This window comes from Garra rufa, chromosome 19, assembly GCF_049309525.1.
Source record: "Garra rufa chromosome 19, GarRuf1.0, whole genome shotgun sequence".
Classification (NCBI taxonomy): Eukaryota; Metazoa; Chordata; class Actinopteri; order Cypriniformes; family Cyprinidae; genus Garra; species Garra rufa.
The window spans coordinates 36,537,510-36,556,869 of record NC_133379.1 but is presented as its reverse complement, the minus strand read 5'-3'; the positions used below and the strand labels follow the sequence as shown (position 1 = coordinate 36,556,869).

Below are 19,360 nucleotides of genomic sequence, written 5' to 3'. Positions count from 1 at the left end.
TCCAAGCTGACACAAGCCTAATATAATGGTGATGAAATTCACTAAGATTACTCCACTCCGATCAATCACAATCAAATTCACTTGTTCATAATTAATTAGCCAATTAGTCGATTTAATTAGTCGATTAAGCCTTCATTAAAGCTTAAAGGATTAGTTCACTTTCATAACAACAATGCACAGATAATGTACTCACCCCCTTGTCATCCAAGATGTTCATGTCTTTCTTTCCTCAGTCGTAAAGAAATTGTGTTTTTTTTTTAGGAAAACATATCTTGTTGTTATGAAAGTGAACTAATCCTTTAAGTGTCAATTTCTTAACTAGAAAAACCTTCACAAATCAGTGAGTTAAAAAGTTAAATTATATACTCTTGTAACTTTAAATGATTTAAGTTTTCAGGTCAAAAACAGCCAAAATTCATTGAAATTAAAAAAAAATTTTGAACACTCCTTCAAACTTATATTTCATTCTTATAATTTAAATTTAAAATAGTTTTATGAATCCAGTCCCAGGACTTCAACATAAAGCCGATAGGATTTACTGCACCAATACTTCTCAAATACATAAAGAGAAATGAAACTTGGTTTCAAAATTGTGCAGAGTGATACGTGAGACATAACACTAAGAAATCAGTATCCTAGAACAACGAGTAATTATAGTTTTAAAGCCAACATACAAAATATTTTAACATAGAATGCCACATTTGACCAATCAGAATCAAGTATTCCAAATAGTCATTTAATAAATTGTATACTACTGTAATTGTACGTCCAGTCTGCCTACTCACACTGCTGAGCATCTTCATCTCAAGGAGCTTCTGAAAGTACTCCTGTAATGGGGTGAGAGGCAGAGGGGACGGAGGGTCCGGTTCCTCCAGGAACCAGCGGAGTGAACCCACCGACTGCCGTCTGTTCAAGAAATCATACAGCTGTTCGTGCATCATCAATATTACGTGAAACTAAAAAATAGGAAAAACTACACGGATAACAGATGAACAAAACGTCTAAAAAGTTGAGATGAAGGGAAAGAAATGGGTTCTGAGCCACTGTGGAATGTGGATGATTACCCATCATGCACTGGGAGATTAAACAACGCATTGAACTTTGCTTGATGCCGTTTTTGTTAATAAGCTGATTACCGGCTAGAATACGGCTCAAAAGAAACACACAAACATTATGAAGTTGCATCAACAATGCACTTTTATTGCCGAAAACCCAATCCCCAGATTGATTTGTGCAACTCAAACACACTTGACTCATTGTTAAATTTCCAGCTTTTATCCGTTTTGCTCTCCTGCCTAATAATCCTTTTTATTATGTTATGTAAGACGAGTTCTGACTTCACCTTTGAGGATCTTAAAACTGAGATTTCCAAAGGTAATGAAACTCAGAAATGAAACTATGAAGATGTTGTGGGTCATGGCGTGATATTACACACTACCAAAAATTTAGGAAGAATTATGATTTTAAAGTCAGTTTTGCTCACCAAGGCTGCATTTATTTAATTAAAAATAAACCAAAGTAACAGTAATATTGTGAAATATTATTATCATTTAAAATAAGTGTTTTCTATTTAAATATATTTTAAAATGTATTTAATTCCCGTGATACAAAACTGAATTTTCAGCATCACATGAAGCAGCAAAACTGCTTTCAACATTGAAACAGAACGAAGTAATGCATCACAGGAATAAATTACTTTTTAATACATATTAAAATAAAAAACAGCAATTTTAAATTGTAATAATATTTCACAATTCAACAGGTTTTAACTTGTCTTGGTGAGCATGAGAGACTACTTAAAAAAAAAAATCTTAATTATTCCTCAGTTTTGACCAATAGTGCACAAAAATAAAATAAACTCCAGTGGTTGGTCACTTAAGATGTCGATAATATATACAGACTCTCAGTCTCTTCCTGTCTAAGTGGGCAGTTCTTGGCCAGAAAAAGCTTCGAATTGGCCTAGACTTGACTTTGACAGTGAAAAGTCTGGCTTGGCAGCACTAAAAGTGGCCAGACTTTATAGATTTGGTCTGTCGATGTGCTGCTAGCTAGCGTCTGTCCTGTTGTCCTCTGGATTGCCTCTGAAAATACATCTTTATAGAAGGTTGTCCGGCCTTCAGGAAATACAAATAGACAGACAGCTGTTGGAGCATAGTGCACATTTATGTGTGTTTCTTTAACAGTGGCATGCTCAGGGAAAACACAGCGTGCTTGAATGTGTGTGTGCGAGCGTGTTTAATAGTGACAGGGAAAGTATACTGGGTATGTGAGGTATGTGTGCCAGCGGAAATCTGATACACACTCACCCACACACAGTCAGCTCCATGTGCCAAATACACAGGCACTTTAAAACTTCCTACATGTGTTCTGAACTATTAAAAGGTGAAGCATTTTAAGTCAAGGTTTGAAACTCATTTTTACTTTAATTATGTGACCGAATTCCAAGTGAAATGGGATATTCAATGAAAGTTACTTTGAGAATTGATTGGAAAAGTGGCTTTATATGAAAAGTAGTTTGGGAGGAGGGGCTAAAACATGAGGGGGCTCGATGATGTCAGCGGAAAAGGAAAGTCGTTTCACTGGCAGAGAAAGCTCCAAAACTAAACTACAATTAAAAAAATGATCAGATTTTACTTCTGATTTAGATACAGTTGAGGTCAAAGGTTTACATTCCCCTTTTAGTATCTGCAAAATGTTAATAATTAGACCAAAATAAGAGGGAACATACAAAATGCATGTTATCGTTTGTATAGTACTGACCTGAATAAGATATTTCAAATAAAAGATGTTACACACTGCAAAAAATGCTTTACTTACTCAGGTTTTTATCTTGTTTCCAGCCAAAATATCTAAAAATTCTTAAATCAAGAAGGGTTTTCTAGATGAGTAAAAAATTTTTTTTTTTTTTTTTTTTTTTCAGAAAAAAACAAGTTCAAATTAAGAGAGTTTTTGCTTAGAACAAGCAAAATAATCTTCCAATGGGGTAAGCAAAAAATCTCATTTCAATCAAAAAACAAGATAATTTTTCTTACCCCACTGAAAAACACACTTCATTTTGACTTGAATTTTTCTGAAAACAAGACAATAATTTTTACTTGTCTAGAAATTTTTTTTAGAGATTTTTGCTGGAAACTAGACAAAAAATCTATGTAAGAAAAATTTTTTTTGCAGTGCATATGGTCCACACGAGAAAAATAATAGTAATTTATAAAAACGACCTGGTTTAAAAGTTTACATCCCTTTTATTCCTAATACTGTGTTGTTACCTGAATGATCCACAGCTGTTTATTTTTGTTGTTATTTTTGGTTTAGAGATAGTTGTTCATGAGTTCTTCAGAAAAATCCTTCAGGTCCCTCCTTGGTTTTTCAGCATTTTTGTGTATTTGAACCCTTTCCAACAATGACTGTATCATTTTGAGATCCATCTTTTCACACTGAGGACAACTGAGGAACTTATATGCAACTATTACTGAAGGTTCAAATGCTCACTGATGCTTCAGAAAGAAAAACAATGCATTAAGATACAGGGGATGAAAACTTTTGAACAGAATGAAGTGTGCAATTTTCTTAGATTGGCAAAATATATATTTTTTATGTAGTACTGCCCTTCAGAAGGTACTTACCTGTTTCTCAGATTAAAAAAAATAAGTTAAATTTACCCATATTCTTCAAATTCAATACATATTTATATATATATATATATATATATATATATATATATATATATATATGTATGTGTGTGTGTGTGTGTGTGTGTGTGTGTGTGTGTGTGTGTGTGTGTGTGTGTGTGTTTTGAAAAAAAAAAAACACCTAATATATAACTAATTTATTATATTTCAAACACATAATAATACAGACGTCCTGGGTTCAAATCCCGGACGAGCCCCCAATTTTCACTGTTACTTCCCAGATGTAAACACTCTAAGGTAAGGGAGTAACAGAGAAAAGTGTAAAATAAAAGTTAGTGAGTGCCAGTCGCTCACCCCAATGTTGTTTATTTGGAATAATACGCAAAAAAATCACAAATAACAAGATCATGAATGTTTGCTAAGAATGTAAATAGTGTCAATTCTGCTGTCATGTTGATTTTAAAAATCAATTAAAGAGTTTAAATTCATACACAGATCTTGTGGTCGAAACTGCATCCTGTCAATGACAAACTAACAAATTGATATTGATCTTTCACATTCATTTCACACACACACACAGACACACACACCTTCCTGTCTCTATCTGTCTTTATAAATAGATCGCTTATGTTCAGAGCATGATATGAGAAGAGATGCCTTCTCAGGTTTAGTGCCTCTCCATCCTGAAACACACAACAGTGCATTGGCTGACAGGCTGAAGTTTGGGCAGGAATGCTTAAAGATCAAAGGTTGGATGGTAATCCAAGGATTCAACTTGCAGACCTGAAGAGGTGAGAGTGAAATGCTAAATTTAGACACATACACACACACACACACACACACACACACACACTGGTTTACATGTTTTATGGGGACATTCCATAGGCGTAATGGTCCGTACTTTCTATCGCCCTACACCTAAACCTAGCCCTCACAGGAGATTGTGCAAACTTTTACTTCCTCAAAAAAACTCATTGTGCATGATTCATAAGCCTGTTTCCTCATGGGGACCTGAGAAATGTCCCCACAAGGTCAAAATTTACTGGTATTCCTATCCTTGTGGGGACATTTGGTCCCCACAACGTGATGAATACCAGGTACACACACACACACACACACACACACACACACACACACACACACACACACAGCAAAGTACTCAGATTATCATAAGCACTTAGATACAGAAGACGGAAAGTAAACTCCTCTTCCGCTCAGGGTATAGATGGCTAGTAATCAGATTTAAAAACGAGTATACATTAAGAGAAGAGCAATGAATCCTTATTAATGCTAAAATGGAAGATGTCATTGTAAAATCACCAAATCACACAGACCAGTGAGGGCACTGATTACATCCTCAAAGTTTCTCTGAAGTGAAGTTCAGCTTTGCATCAAAGGAATAAATGACATTTTAAAATATATTCAAATACAAAACAGAATCTACAAAATCTTTTAAATTCTAATAATATTTTACAATATTACAGGTTTTTTTTACTTAATGCATCCCTGGTGAGTATAAGAGATGTTCAAAAACATTTGAAAATCTTACCCACCTCAAACTTGAATGGTAAAATACTAACTTTGTTTACTTCTTCAGAGATTTGCCTAAAGTACTAATGATTACAATGACTAAAATGAAAAGATAAGATACAAGGAAAAGGAATAAGCAAAACAGAAGGAAGAAAGTCATGTAGGATGAGGTAATCTATTGTTCAGCTGCTTTTAGTGAAGGCAAATTTAATGTTTTTTCACTTTGCAGAAATCATGGAGCCAAATTTCAATAAAGCTTCTTCCATCCACTCCACCTGCAGCTCACATCGCACACCACAACCACATCTGGCAACTCGCTCATCAAATAACCAACATCTGGCAACCCTATTAACCGCAGATGTGAGCGTGAAAGAAACTTTAAAAGATTTACCATGGTAACCTTTGTTGTCGCCAAAATAACCAAAAATGTATCTAGTGTTACTAATATAAAATAAAATAATTTATATGGAAATGTTTGATATTTTATTTCTTATTTCTTTTATTTATTTTTTATTTTTATTTTTTGACAATAAGTCTTACCACAGTTTTTATTAGTAGAAACTATGACTACATGTGGTATATTTTAATGGTCAGTCCCCACTTTCTCCCTCACATTTAGACAGTTTGCTTATAAACCTACATCAGATTAAGAGCGAAAGCCTTTCTGTATCTACTAAACTGAAATGGGCACTTGTAACTGCTTCCTGTTTCTGCCTCTCACTTCCTCTCCCACATCGATGCAAGAAACACAATCTCTGCCTTCTGTTTGTCCACTAAATTAAAATAAACCACTAAGAATCATTATGAATTTTGAAATAAGTTCAAACTTATAAAGAAGTACCAATATAGTATTAACATACTGGTCAGACTGTGCAGTAATTTTGTTAATATACCAATTTTTTTGTGTCGGTTAAGTATGACTAAGATCATTACTAGCAGTGTTTTTATTGGCACTGCCAAAACAGCATGGTTGCCATGGCCTGGGTTGAGTGATGCCATGCCATGCCATGGTTTCCACAGTAACGGAGCGCTCTGTGATTGGACGAGAGCAGGACAGGATGGAATGTCAGATTCTGAAAGAGGAAGTCCATACCATGGACAAACATGGAACTGAGAAATGAGAAGTTTTTCTCTAAAAAAGGGTCAACTATATGTACACGTGTATGCATGTCACACTTTAGTTTTGTTTTGTTTTTTTATTGCAGTGGCAACCCTACAAAAAAAGAAAAATACTATACTAATATATTACTATTTATGCAGTTTGGAAGGTGGTTATTATAGTATATATATATATATATATATATATATTTTTTTTTTTTTTTTATTCCCATTTCAGGTCGCTGCCAAGGCAATTTTTCTTCTATTATATGATATTTATTACATTTATTATATAATAAATATAATTAATATATACAAATGTATTAAATATATTTATTTTAGTCTAACGTGATGTACTAAAATAACTCCAAAAAATTAAATGAATAAAAACAGACTTTTTTAAATAAATATATTATAAATTCTAATAAAAATATAAAAACTAATTAAAAATATAAAAACTGTATTTAAAAAACATGCACAGTAATTAAGCATATTTACAATATAAAAACTACTGCTGGACAGCGATTAATCGCGATTAATTGCATCCAAAATAAAGGTTTTGGTGTATATAATATATGTGTGTACTGCATATATTTATTATATCTATATAAATACACACACATGAATGTTTATATTTAAGAAAAATATGTTAATATAAACATACATAAAATTTATTACATAATAAATATAATTAATATATTTAAATATATTTATTTTTAATATAAATAAATTATTATATACATATATTCTAAGTATAAAAACTAATTAAAAAGATTAAAACTACTATGTAAAAAAAACATAAATACTAATTAAACATGAAAACTAGTGCTGGGCAACGATTAATCGCATCCAAAATAAAAGTTTTGATGTACATAATATATGTGTGTGTGCTGTGTATATTTATTATGTCTATATAAATACACACACACATGCATGTATATATTTAAGAAAATAATAAAAACATACATTACATTTATTATATAATAAATATAATTAATATATTTAAATATATTAAATATTTTTTGTCTAACATGATGTACTAAAATAACTCAAAAAAAAAAAATGACAAAAAACAGACATGTTTTAAATAAATAAAACTTCCGAAACATATTAAAAAAAATTACTAAAACATCCATTAATATTAAAATCAAAAAAGAAAATACTAATATAAATATATATATTTTTAATATAAATATATTATAAATATAAAAGCTAATTAAAAATATTAAAAACCACTGTATTAAAAAAAACAAATACTTAACTGAAAACTACTGCTGGGCAACAATTAATCGCATCCAAAATAAAAGTTTTGGTGTACATAATATATGCGTGTACTTTATATATGTATTATGTCTATATAAATACACACACATGCATGTATATATTTAAGGAAAATATGTTAATAAAAACACACATTACATTTATTATATAATAAATATAATTAATATATTTGACATATTTTATTTTAATCTATCATGATGTACTAAAATAACTCAAAAAAATTAAAATGACTAAAAGCAGCCATGTTTTAAATAAATAAATCTTCCAAAAAATAACCAAAAAATTACTAAAACATCCATTTATATTAAAGTAAAAAGAAGAAAATACTAATAAAAATATATCATTTTTGTTATATAAATATATTATAAATATAAAAACAAATTAAAAATATTAAAACCACTGTTTTAAAAAAAATAAATACTAATTAAACATATTTACAATATAAAAAGTAGTGTTGGGCAATGATTAATCATAATCGTAATCATGTACATATATATATATATAGGGCTGGGAATCGACTCCAAAAAGAATCGATTCCGAGGCATTGGGAATCGAGAGTTGATTCTAACGTTTGGAATCGATCCCATTTAGGGGAATCGACTCCTCGTTCAGAGCCGTTTTCAGTTCAGCAAAACTTATAATGAGGTGCCTCAAACGGAAGGCTGCATCTCATGAAAGCTGCATATCTCGGTCACTAATGAAAAAGAGTCATTTCTAAACTCGTCTGAGTTTAAGGATGCATGCAATTTGCCTCTTGCTTGCTAATAGTTATTATAAGTCTGATTTGTTTCCACGAAAAAAAAATCGTTCGGATAGATTTTTTAAATGAGCCAGTTCAAATAACGATTCCGAAGATTTTTTACAGGGGAATTGGCTCATGTTTCCACAGCTTTGAGCGCTGCACGACGGATAAGATCATGACGTGATTGAGGGTCTTGATATTATTTACATTTTAAATAAATCGTGTTTTTAACTGTTCTGTCAGCAAATGAAAGAAAACGCAGAGAGCGCATCTGATTGACAGCTTCGCCACAAGCTCTTATATTGTTGCTGTCTTGTTTTATTCATGCAATAAATACATGTCCACTGCTAAGCTGTGGGTTATGACTTATTTCATGGGCAATGCAGACAAAATTACAATTTAAAATCAGTCAGAGCTACAAAAAAACGTATATTTATTTATTTGGTATCAGAATCGGAATCGATTCCAAAAAATTCGGAATCGAACAGCCCTATATATATATATATATATATATATATATATATATAATTTGGCTATGTAATTTACGCATATTAAATGTAAGGAATAATTGACAACGGGCCATAAAATTCTTAGAAAATAATGCACACCCGAGGTGGTGATGCGGTGTGCATTATTTTCATAGAATTCTACGGACCGAAGTCAATTATTCCGCTTATACTACAGTTACCACACTTCAAGACATCGATCAAATTATATATTTAAAGACATTCATCCGGATTTTATCCTTAAAATGCTATCATGAGTAGGATTCATTTCTTACGCAGCTCATCCAACAGCTTCGTTGCTAGTTCCAAAATGTCATTTTAGACCTAGTAACGACGCTTGAGCCGTTGATAGCAAACTAATGCAGTTAATAATGCAGTTTAAACAGACCGACAGACAAGCAGACGGATAGAAAGAGAGAGGGAGAGAGATATTTAGTGCATGAATTACCTCTCTCAAGTCTGTGTGTCTCTCAAAGGTGACTGGCAGCATCGTCTCTACTAACAGTTAAACTTTAAGTCATTTTCTTCAAGACCACGCCGTTGTTACCTCGCTTGTGAGAACTGTCATGTCGTTTTTAAGTTGTTAATCGTCACAGCAGTGCTAACAACATAATAAAACGTAATATTGTGGAAAAAACATGGACATAATCTGTCGTTTTTATCCTGTTGTGGCCAGTGTCGTTGTGGGTTTTGGTTATTTTGCTGTTTTGGGCTGTAAGGACCTTTGAAATAACTGAAATCGTGTGGCGAAGTGATATAGACGTGTAATGCAGTCAAAAGCTGCCTGGAACTACGTTCGCTGTGCGTTTCCCTGAAAATAATGCACACCTCTAGAACGTTCGCCAGCCAATCAGATTCAAGCATTCAACGGCTCTGTAGTATAAGTATATTTATTATATATACACATAAAGACACACACGTATATATTTAAGAAAAAAAATTTTATATATAAAAAATATGTATATATAATACTGCCCTACAAAGCAAAAAGGCAGTAACTGCATTTTTGGTCAAAAATGAGTTATTATCATTTTCATGACATTCAAGGCATTCTTTGTTATGTGACAAAATATCTTATCTCAAATGTGTGTCGTTTTGTAGAAAAATGGTAGTCGTTTGTACAGTAATTGGATTACAGGCTGGATGACAGGATAACTTTAATCATTTTTCTCAGTTCTGCACTCGGCGTAGTTACTGCCTTTTTGCTTTGTAGGGCAGAATACCAATTATATGAATATAATTACATTCATGTAAATATTTTCAAAATATATACTGTATGTGTGTGCATTTATATTTACATAACACATATACACAGTATACACACATATATTATGTAAACAGAGCACACTGCATGGAATACTGTATCCCATAATGCAATGCATCTCTATTTTGACTCATTATTTAATCAGACTAACGAAATTTAAAAACATATCTGCACAAAATCTTATCAAAAACGCAAAATAACCATATTTATTTCTGGATGGAAACCGGATGCCACTCACGTGCAACGTGACGAGGTCATGTGACAGCAATGTTGCGTAGTACTTCATGATGCATACTGCTTCACATGCTATTTTTGTTATAAGAAGGTAGTGCAAAGTGCATATTGCACAGGATTTAGCAAGAAGCTGCCATTTTGCACAACCAAAGTCTATTTTAATTCTTAAAGCCAAGCACTAGGGCGAAAGCGATCAACATAATGATAAACCAATCAGAAGCAGCTTGGGAACAGAATGTGGGTTCACAGCCAAAGAGAGGAACTGACAGCTTTATCAGAGTTTCCCAGAGTGTCTCAACTCACAAAGCTGCTATTCATACATAGTGTTCACGTGTGTCGTCAGAAAGATCACATTGCGTTATCAACCTGAGCGAATCGGTTTATAATGCTGCCAGCAGACCAGCTCAATCATTGGCAATAAAGCAAACTCTCAACAGCAGATCGCTGATATATACCATGGAAATGAATGCTGAAACTAAAAGTTGCTAAAAATTCTGAAATATAATTTAAAATAACCATTTTTATTTGAATATGTTTTCAAATGTAATTTATTCCTGTGATACAAAGCATCATTACTCCAGTCTTCGGTGTCACATGATCCTTTAGAAATCATTCCGATATGCTGAGAATTAATTTGAAATACAAATTGTAACATTACAATGTCTGTACTGTCACTTTTGTTCAATTTAATGCATTTTTGATATGTTTTGTGAGTGAAACAACTCTGATTATAGCTTTAAGTGCTAATCTCAGTCGGTTGCTCAGTCACAAGTTCAAGATACTTTGCTTAATTCAAAACAGCGATGCACGTTTTCTCACCTTTGCAAATATTAGAAGCAGCGCTTGCACCGGACACAAATGTTTATTTAGCAACCTCATGGGTCGCTAGGCAACAGCGAAGGAAGAAGAAAACACAAAATGATTTTGAGTGCTACAAACACATCACTGATAAGGGAGCTTCAAAATCTGTTATGCAAATGCCATATGCACACACAAGAAAAGATCAAGTCCTATGAGACATTCTGGTGGCCGAGTAGCAAGACTATTTTTACAGAAGAAATAAACATTTATTTCCGTAGATCTCAACAGAGCCTTAAGGGAATGATTTATGAATGAATCATTTGGAAGTGAATCAAATGATTCGCTGAAAAGATTCGATACAAACAAATCAAATATGGCTTCTCCTCTCAGGAATTTTCATGTATTTCAACAACAATTAAAAACAACTCTAATGACTTTATTTTGTGCACAAAATTCATAACTGAAGAGCGCCCCGTAACAGTATACCGTCACGCGTTTGGCTGTAAAACACATGTTATCTACAGGAGTCACACTGTCGAGGTTTTATTAGAGGCTTCGCGACTGCGTGCGGCACTCAGACGCAAATTACGGTAATTTGTCTCATCTGTCATTTTAAACAAACACACATTTGTAAGGTGCCACTGTGCAGGTAATTTCTACAGGTAAACAGCCTCTGAAACAGGTTTAAGGAAGTCAGGAGTCTAAAATGTCCCGTCAAAAAGCCCCACAAACAAATTTGTGGAACAAAACAAGATCTAATTTTGGGATAAATGTCATCACGGACAGAACAGCAGTGACAGCTGAGTGCTAGATGGAATATATGCACTATTAAATAAAATAGGGCTTTGTATTCAACAAATGAAACTCACATTTAAGAGAGTTAAAGGGAGAGTTCATCAAATTTGAAAATTCACCTCAGCCTCCATTTACTTACTTTCATGCTTTTAAAAGCTGTATGGTGTTTGTTTCTTACATAGAACACAGAAGATGATATTTTATAGAATGTTTATGCAACTTTTTTATATAATGTAAGCGGATGGGGACTGGACCTGTTGAGCTCCAAAATAACAAAAAAATATATATAAAAGTACCCTAAATGTTGCACATACAACTCATGTGTCCTTCTATGTCTCCAAAAAAAAAAAAAAAGATTTATTGATGTTTCACTTCATTGACATGAAATCTAAAGTTATTTGACGCATCATATTTGAACCTCACATGAGATTTCCAGCAAATATTGACTTAATTTTCTCAGTTCCTTATACAAAAGTTATCATTTGGCTTCACAACTTATTATATATATATATATATATATATATAAACATTTGAGTCATATAGAGTATTGTATGATACTTTTTTACTGCGTTTTTGTCAGTTTTACAGTCCAACAGTCCAAGTCCCTATCCACTTTCATTATATCAGTGTTGTTTTTGTTACCAAAAACTATTAAAAATTATTCTCCTGAATTGAAATAAATTTTAAATAAAATATAAATATTACAAGAAAAGCATAACTAATTAAAAAAAATGTAGCTGAAAATTAGAAATGGAAAGAAATTAACTTAATTACTAAAAATGAAATAATTTATTTGTATTTCAACTGTAGTAATTTTAGTACTTATTTTATTTTAGTGCTGTTAAATGATTAATCACAATTAATCGCATCTAAAATAAATGTTTGTTTACATAACATATGTATGTATACTGTGTATATTTATTATGTAGATATAAATACACACACATACAGTATATATTTTGAAAATATTTATATTTATATTCATATAACCGGTATTATAAATTAAAAAAAAAAATTATATATAAACATATAACACATTTTTCTTAAATATATACATGCGTGTGTGTGTGTGTGTGTGTGTGTGTGTGTGTGTGTGTTTATATATACATAATATTTATACACAGTGCACACACGTTATGTAAACATGAACTTTTATTTTGGATGTGATTAATAACGATTAATTGTTAAACAGCCCTATTTTATTTAAAGGTCCCATATTGTACACATTTCTGGAGGTTTATTTTAGTTGTTGATGTCCTTAAGAATATATATTTGCGGTATAAGTGCCAAAATCCATCTCAATATATTTTTACAGCTTCTTTTTTAGGAGCTCTGTCAAAAACAGGTCGATTTTGGCCCATCTAATTAATATTCATGAGCCTCTCTTCTGATTGGCCTGTTGTTTTCTGAGCCATAGAGAGAGCCTAGCCTGCTGATACTCAACAGGATATTTCAGAATGATCATTAATGTTTTTTTCTTTTTCAAACACCGAATGCAGTAAGCTACATAACTCTTGCTTTAGTAAAGCCCCTTTCACAATGCGCGCTGATTCTGGAAAATTACGGGAACGAGCGCTGTGTGAACAAAAGCCAGAACCATAAAGGCAGTGTTGTAGTGATGATGCACGTAATCATGCGACTCTTCACAACGAAAAAATACGTGCAAAGTGGAATGAAGCGGCGATCGGGCAGAGCCAGCTCCTCACTATCAGCGCTGAAGCACAGTTTGTTCAGGTTAGTTTCAGTTTAGTGAAACGTACGCGTCGCATTACATCTCACATCCAAACGTCACATGTCTTTATGGGTTGTGTGTAAAGCACGCACAGATTCCGGAAAACAACTGTGAATGAACCAAGTTAAACAACTCCGGAACAAATCATGGGACACATTATCCGTGTATTTACCGGAAACCCTGTGTGAAAGAGGCTGAAGTTGACGTGCCACTGGTCTCTTATATTCACGTTGTTCTGAAGCCTGTGCAATGATGTAGTTTCGACATCTATTGACTGAACAGGGTTTTCTCGACTTGTTTTCGTGTTGTTGTTGCTTAGCAATGTTATGGACACGATATTGTCTGGGTTTGACAAAAGGAGGGTGGGACAGTGGTTGGTGTTCGGGGTGGTGACTGAAGGCGGTGACTGAGTAGATCGGACGTCACATCTGTACGGAAGTCACAGTGGCTCGTGAAAATGAACAGCTACTTTAAGCAGGCTGTGTGCAGTTTACTGTGGATTGACTGTTTTGAAACTCATATGGTAGTTACATAGCCCCGCCCCCTAGACCTCAGTTATCATGAAAAAAGCCAGGAAATTTCGATTTTGACAATATGGGACCTTTAAATACAAAAACATAAAATAAAAATGACAAAAGAACAAACTTACTAAAACTTAAAAATATGAATAAATACTATAGAAAATACTAAAACTATACTGCATTGTATTAAAACAGATGCACAAACATTCTTCAAAACATCCTCTTTTGAGGTCCACTAAATTAAAAATTAAAAATCACATGATTTTCAAATATAACAAAACAATCCTTTCAAATCTCTAAAAGTTTCAGCTTTCATATACATATGATAAATCATCACCACAGCATGGAGGTTTCTCATATCAGGTGACCTACTTGAGGTGCACACTTCCCTCGTGAACGCTCGCTGCTTCTAGCACAGCTCACAATGCATTATGGGAATGTGTCTAATTATTTCCCACTTTTGCTTGGTAATTTTCCCCTGTTCTCATTTAAAAACACTCACACACTATTTTTAAGTTATCTGCAAGGTCTCACACACAAGACATTCACACATGCAGCAGGAAACATGTTGGCTCCAGTTACAGGGCAGAACGCGACCCCAGCAGCGGGACAGTGTGTGTGTGTGTGTGTGTGTGTGTGTGTGTGTGTGTGTTAGAGCACATTTGCTTGTCATTCCAGAAGCCAGTGGCCTGGGTTGGGCTCTGGTGGGTGTTTTTTTATGGAAGGGGAAGGCCTGTCCCAGTCTCGCAGTCTATTTGCAGTTCGCGTTAAGCAGCAGGGAATCTTTTTATCTCCCGTCTTCAGAAACAATCGTCTGGGTTTAGCGGAAACTCGACATCCAGATGATGCAAACGTCCACCATACGGGACACATTTAACCTCCATGTGTTTTAGATTACTTTTTAGATTACTTTCTATATTACTGCAAAAATGTAACACTTTAACAGTCATAATTTCTTAAAAGAAGCTTTCTATTTTGAAAATAGAGAAAACTTTATAACTTTTACTCAAATATGAACAATAAATATTTTAGATTACTCTTTTAGATTACTTTTTCAACTACTTTAGATTACTTTCTACATTACTGCAAGAACTTAACACTTTAGGAGTCATATTTTCTTAAAACAAGCTTTTCAACTCCGAAAATAGAGAATACTATAAATTTTACTCAAATATGAACAATAAATATTTTAGATTACTTTTTCAACTACTTTAGATTACTTTTTAGATTACTTTCTACATTACTGCAAAAAGGTAACACTTTAACAGTCATATTTTCTTAAAACAAGCTTTTCTACTCTGAAAATAGAGAAAACTATCATTTTTACACAAATAAGGACAATAAATATTTTAGATTACTTTTCCAACTACTTTAGATTACTTTTTAGACTACTTTTTAGATTATTTTTTATATTACTGAAAAAATTTAACACTTTAAAAGTCATTTTCTTGAAACAAGCTTTCCAACTCTGAAAAAAATGGTGTAGGATTTATTTGAAACTAATTTTATTCAGCTTGATTGCTACACCAAACCTTTCTCACGTTCTTCATATTTCATGCTAACACAAACATAAATAGAGAAAACACACACCAAAAGTGTATTGCAGCCCTGCATTTCTGCACTTTTACACAAACACAATAATTTTTACTCAAATATGAACAATAAATATTTTAGATTACTTTTTTAGATTGCTTGTTACACTACTTTTTAGATTACTTTCTACATTACTGTAAAAATTTAACACTTTAAGAGTCATATTTTCTTAAAACAAGCTTTCCTACTTTGAAAAAATAATTGGTGTAAGATTTACTTTAAAACAAATTTCATTCAGCTTGAATATTTCATGCTCACACACAAACAAATAGAGAAAACACACACCAAGTGTGTGCAATCTGCACCTTTACACAAACACTTTTTTCATTTTAAAACTATATAAAACCAAATATGAACATCAAATATTTTAGATTACTATTTTGGATTACTTTAGATTACATTTTAAATTACTTTTTAGATTACTTTCTACAGTACCTAAAAAATTTTACTTTTTAAACAAGCTTTCCTTAACTGAAAAAAAATTGGTGTAGGATTTATTTGAAACAAATTTCATTTAAAATTTGCTAGTAAATTTTACAAATAATTTAAAATAACAGGTTGAAGTTGGAAGCAGAAAGAATGAAATAGTATTTTATGTAAATTATATTTTTATTTTATTATATTATAGTGTAAAATATTCTTATCGATGACTTTCTTGTAAAAATATAAAATTATTAAAATGTCATACTGTAAATTATAGTGTTGTAATGGATAAATTCACTTTGACAATGACAAAATCTATTCAAATGAGCTTTTAGTGTGTTCTGCTCATACGAAACTGAATTCATTTTTAATAAAAAAAAAAAATTGGAATCAAATGTGGTTTTAAATGTGCATATCAGTATAAAGTATTAATAAATATTAGTGCAAAATTTAAATATTAGTGCATCCCACCCTCCACTTCTTTAAACATTAAAAGCTGTTTATTATAGTATGCAAATTTCACTACCATTTTCTGAACAAAAATTGCTTTACAAAATTTTTTACATATTTAAAGATGAAGCATGTAATTCCTGTGCCATTATTGTTGCCAAACTAAAATACAAAAATAATGACTGTTTTCAAACTGGTCTCCCTAAACACAGTCCCTGTTTTTATTTGTCAGACAAACAGATAGTCCCGCCCCCAAACTGAAATCATTGGTTAAATCAATATACAGTTTTTTTTTTCAAACAGAGCAATATTTTAAATTCACACTATTACATTTGTAGGGAAATCAACTTACAAATAGGTTATGCATAATTATCTCCAAGATAAACAGCACATTTCACCTCTGAATCTCAAGAGTGCCTTGAAATCTTAACTATAAGCCATAACTATGCTTCAACCAGTACTAAGCATATAGTGCACCAAATACAAGCTCACAGCCTCACACATTCAAATTCGACTTAACTTACCCGTAACTGCTGGACTTTTAACAGCGTCTCTCCTTTAATAGGCTCCATGACTCCCTAAAAGTCAACGGGCTGATATCCTTCACTATTACAGTAGCCACACCCAAGCGGGACAGCTGAGACGTCTGATCAGTGTGTCCAAATGTGACTATGACAGAATATGTGTATGCGAGTGTGTGTATGCGTGAACGTCCACCTTGCCTTATTCCCACACGACTGAGCTCTTTAGTTCGAACACTTACAGACATTTACATGCAAATAGAAGTGAAAGCCCTAAAGGTTGCAGTAAAGGTTATCAGTTATGTCATAAATGGTTTTCATTGTTATATTTCCTGTTTCAGAGCAGAACAGAGATTTACGTCTATCATGTCATGCAGCTTTTCATTTACTATAATTATGATTATAATCTGACTTTGCTATTGTCTTGGATTTAACTTTAAACTTGGGGTTAACATGCACAAAAAAGGTCAAAGGATACATTTTAAGGTTAATGTTAGGGTATCAGAGAGTTAGTCTGTATCGTTATAATTTGCGTAATTTACCAGGCCTCAAGTCAACAGGAAGCACTGTTATAGTGGTGTGAAAATGTGTTGGCCCTCTTCCTGATTTTTTATTTTTTTTGCATGTTTGTCACACTTTATTGTTTCAGATCATCAAACAAATGTAAATATTAATCAAAGAAAACACAAGTAAACACAACATGCAGTTTTTAAATGAAGGGCCACACGTTCGCAATCAAGAAATCACTTAAATTGGACCTGCCTGACAAAGTGAAGTAGACCAAAAGATTCTCAAAAGCTACACATCATGTTGAGATCCAAAGGAATTCAGGAACAAATGAGAAAGAAAGTAATTGAGATCTATCAGTCTGGAAAAGGTTATAAAAACATTTCTAAAGCTTTGGGACTCCAGCGAACCACAGTGAGAGCCATTATCCACAAATGGTGAAAACATGGAACAGTGGTGAACCTTCCCAGGAGTGGCCAGCTGAACAAAATTACTCCAAGAGCGCAGCGACTACTCATCCAAGAGGCCACAAAAGACCCCACAACAAAATCTAAAGAACTGCAGGCCTCTGTTGACTCAGTTAAGGTCAGTGTTCATGACTCCACCATAAGAAATCGCCTGCATGGCAGAGTTCCAAGACGAAAACCGCCGCTGAGCAAAAAGAACATAAAGGCTCGTCTCAGTTTTGCCAGAACACATCTTGATGATCCCCAAGACTTTTGGGAAAATACTCTGTGGACTGACAAGACAAAAGTTGAACTTTACATCTGGCGTAAAAGTAACACAGCATTTCAGAAAAAGAAGATCATACCAACAGTAAAATATGGTGGTGGTAGTGTGAAGGTCTGGGGCTGTTTTGCTGCTTCTGGACCTGGAAGAATTGCTGTCCTAAATGAAACCATGAATTCTGCTGTCTACCAAAAATTCCTGAAGGACAATGTCCGGCCATCTGTTCGTGAACACAAGCTGAAGCGAACTTTGGTTCTGCAGCAGGACAATGATCCAAAACACACCAGCAAATCCACCTCTGGCTGAAGAAAAACAAAATGAAGACTTTGGAGTGGCCTAGTCAAAGTCCTGACCTGAATCCTATTGAGATGCTGTGGCATGACCTTAAAAAGGTGGTTCATGCTCGAAAACCCTCCAATGTGGCTGAATTACAACAGTTCTGCCAAGATGAGTGGGCCAAAATTCCTGCACAGCGCTGTAACAGACTCGTTGCAAGTTATCACAAACACTTGATTGCAGTTGTTGCTGCTAAGGGTGGCCCAACCAGTTATTAAGTTTAGGGGGCAAACACTTTTACAGACAGGCCCATGTGGGTTTGGATTTTGTTTTCCCTTCAAAAAACAAAACAAAAAACTTCATTCAAAAACTGCATGTTGTGTTTAATTGTGTTATATTTGATTAATATTTAAATTAGTTTGATGATCTGAAACATTAAAGTGTGACAAACATGCAAAAATAATTTAAATCAGGAAGGGGGCCACCACTTATTCACACAACTGTATTTTAGAACTATTTATATACTATTATAGCATTTATTAATATTTTGAAATAATATATTAATTTAGGATTTTTATTGTGCTTTTGTCATTATTATAAGTTAAAAATATAAGTAAATATTCATTAAACTGCAGCTTTAATAGCACTGATAGGAAGTCCTTATATAGATGTACTAGATATTCCTGTACATATTTTGGAAACAAATATGCTAACTTCCCTCATTAGGT

General features: G+C 33.1%; 1 protein-coding gene across 14 annotated transcripts in view; it reads right to left on the bottom strand.

Annotated features, from left to right (window-relative positions):
* fnbp1b (formin binding protein 1b) overlaps window positions 1-17,303 on the bottom strand; it is a 100,022-nt gene extending 82,719 nt beyond the window's left edge. For 2 of the 14 annotated variants that reach the window (XM_073825233.1, XM_073825236.1), the window contains exon 1: window positions 17,124-17,302. In XM_073825233.1, the coding sequence (XP_073681334.1) occupies window positions 17,124-17,171 (48 nt within the window). In that variant the 5' untranslated portion in view covers window positions 17,172-17,302. Of the gene's footprint in view, window positions 1-785; window positions 963-17,123 lie in introns of those variants that run through there. The other 12 variants (XM_073825237.1, XM_073825235.1, XM_073825239.1 and 9 more) reach the window with 8 other exon arrangements.
* Between the last annotated feature and the right edge of the window lie 2,057 nt (window positions 17,304-19,360).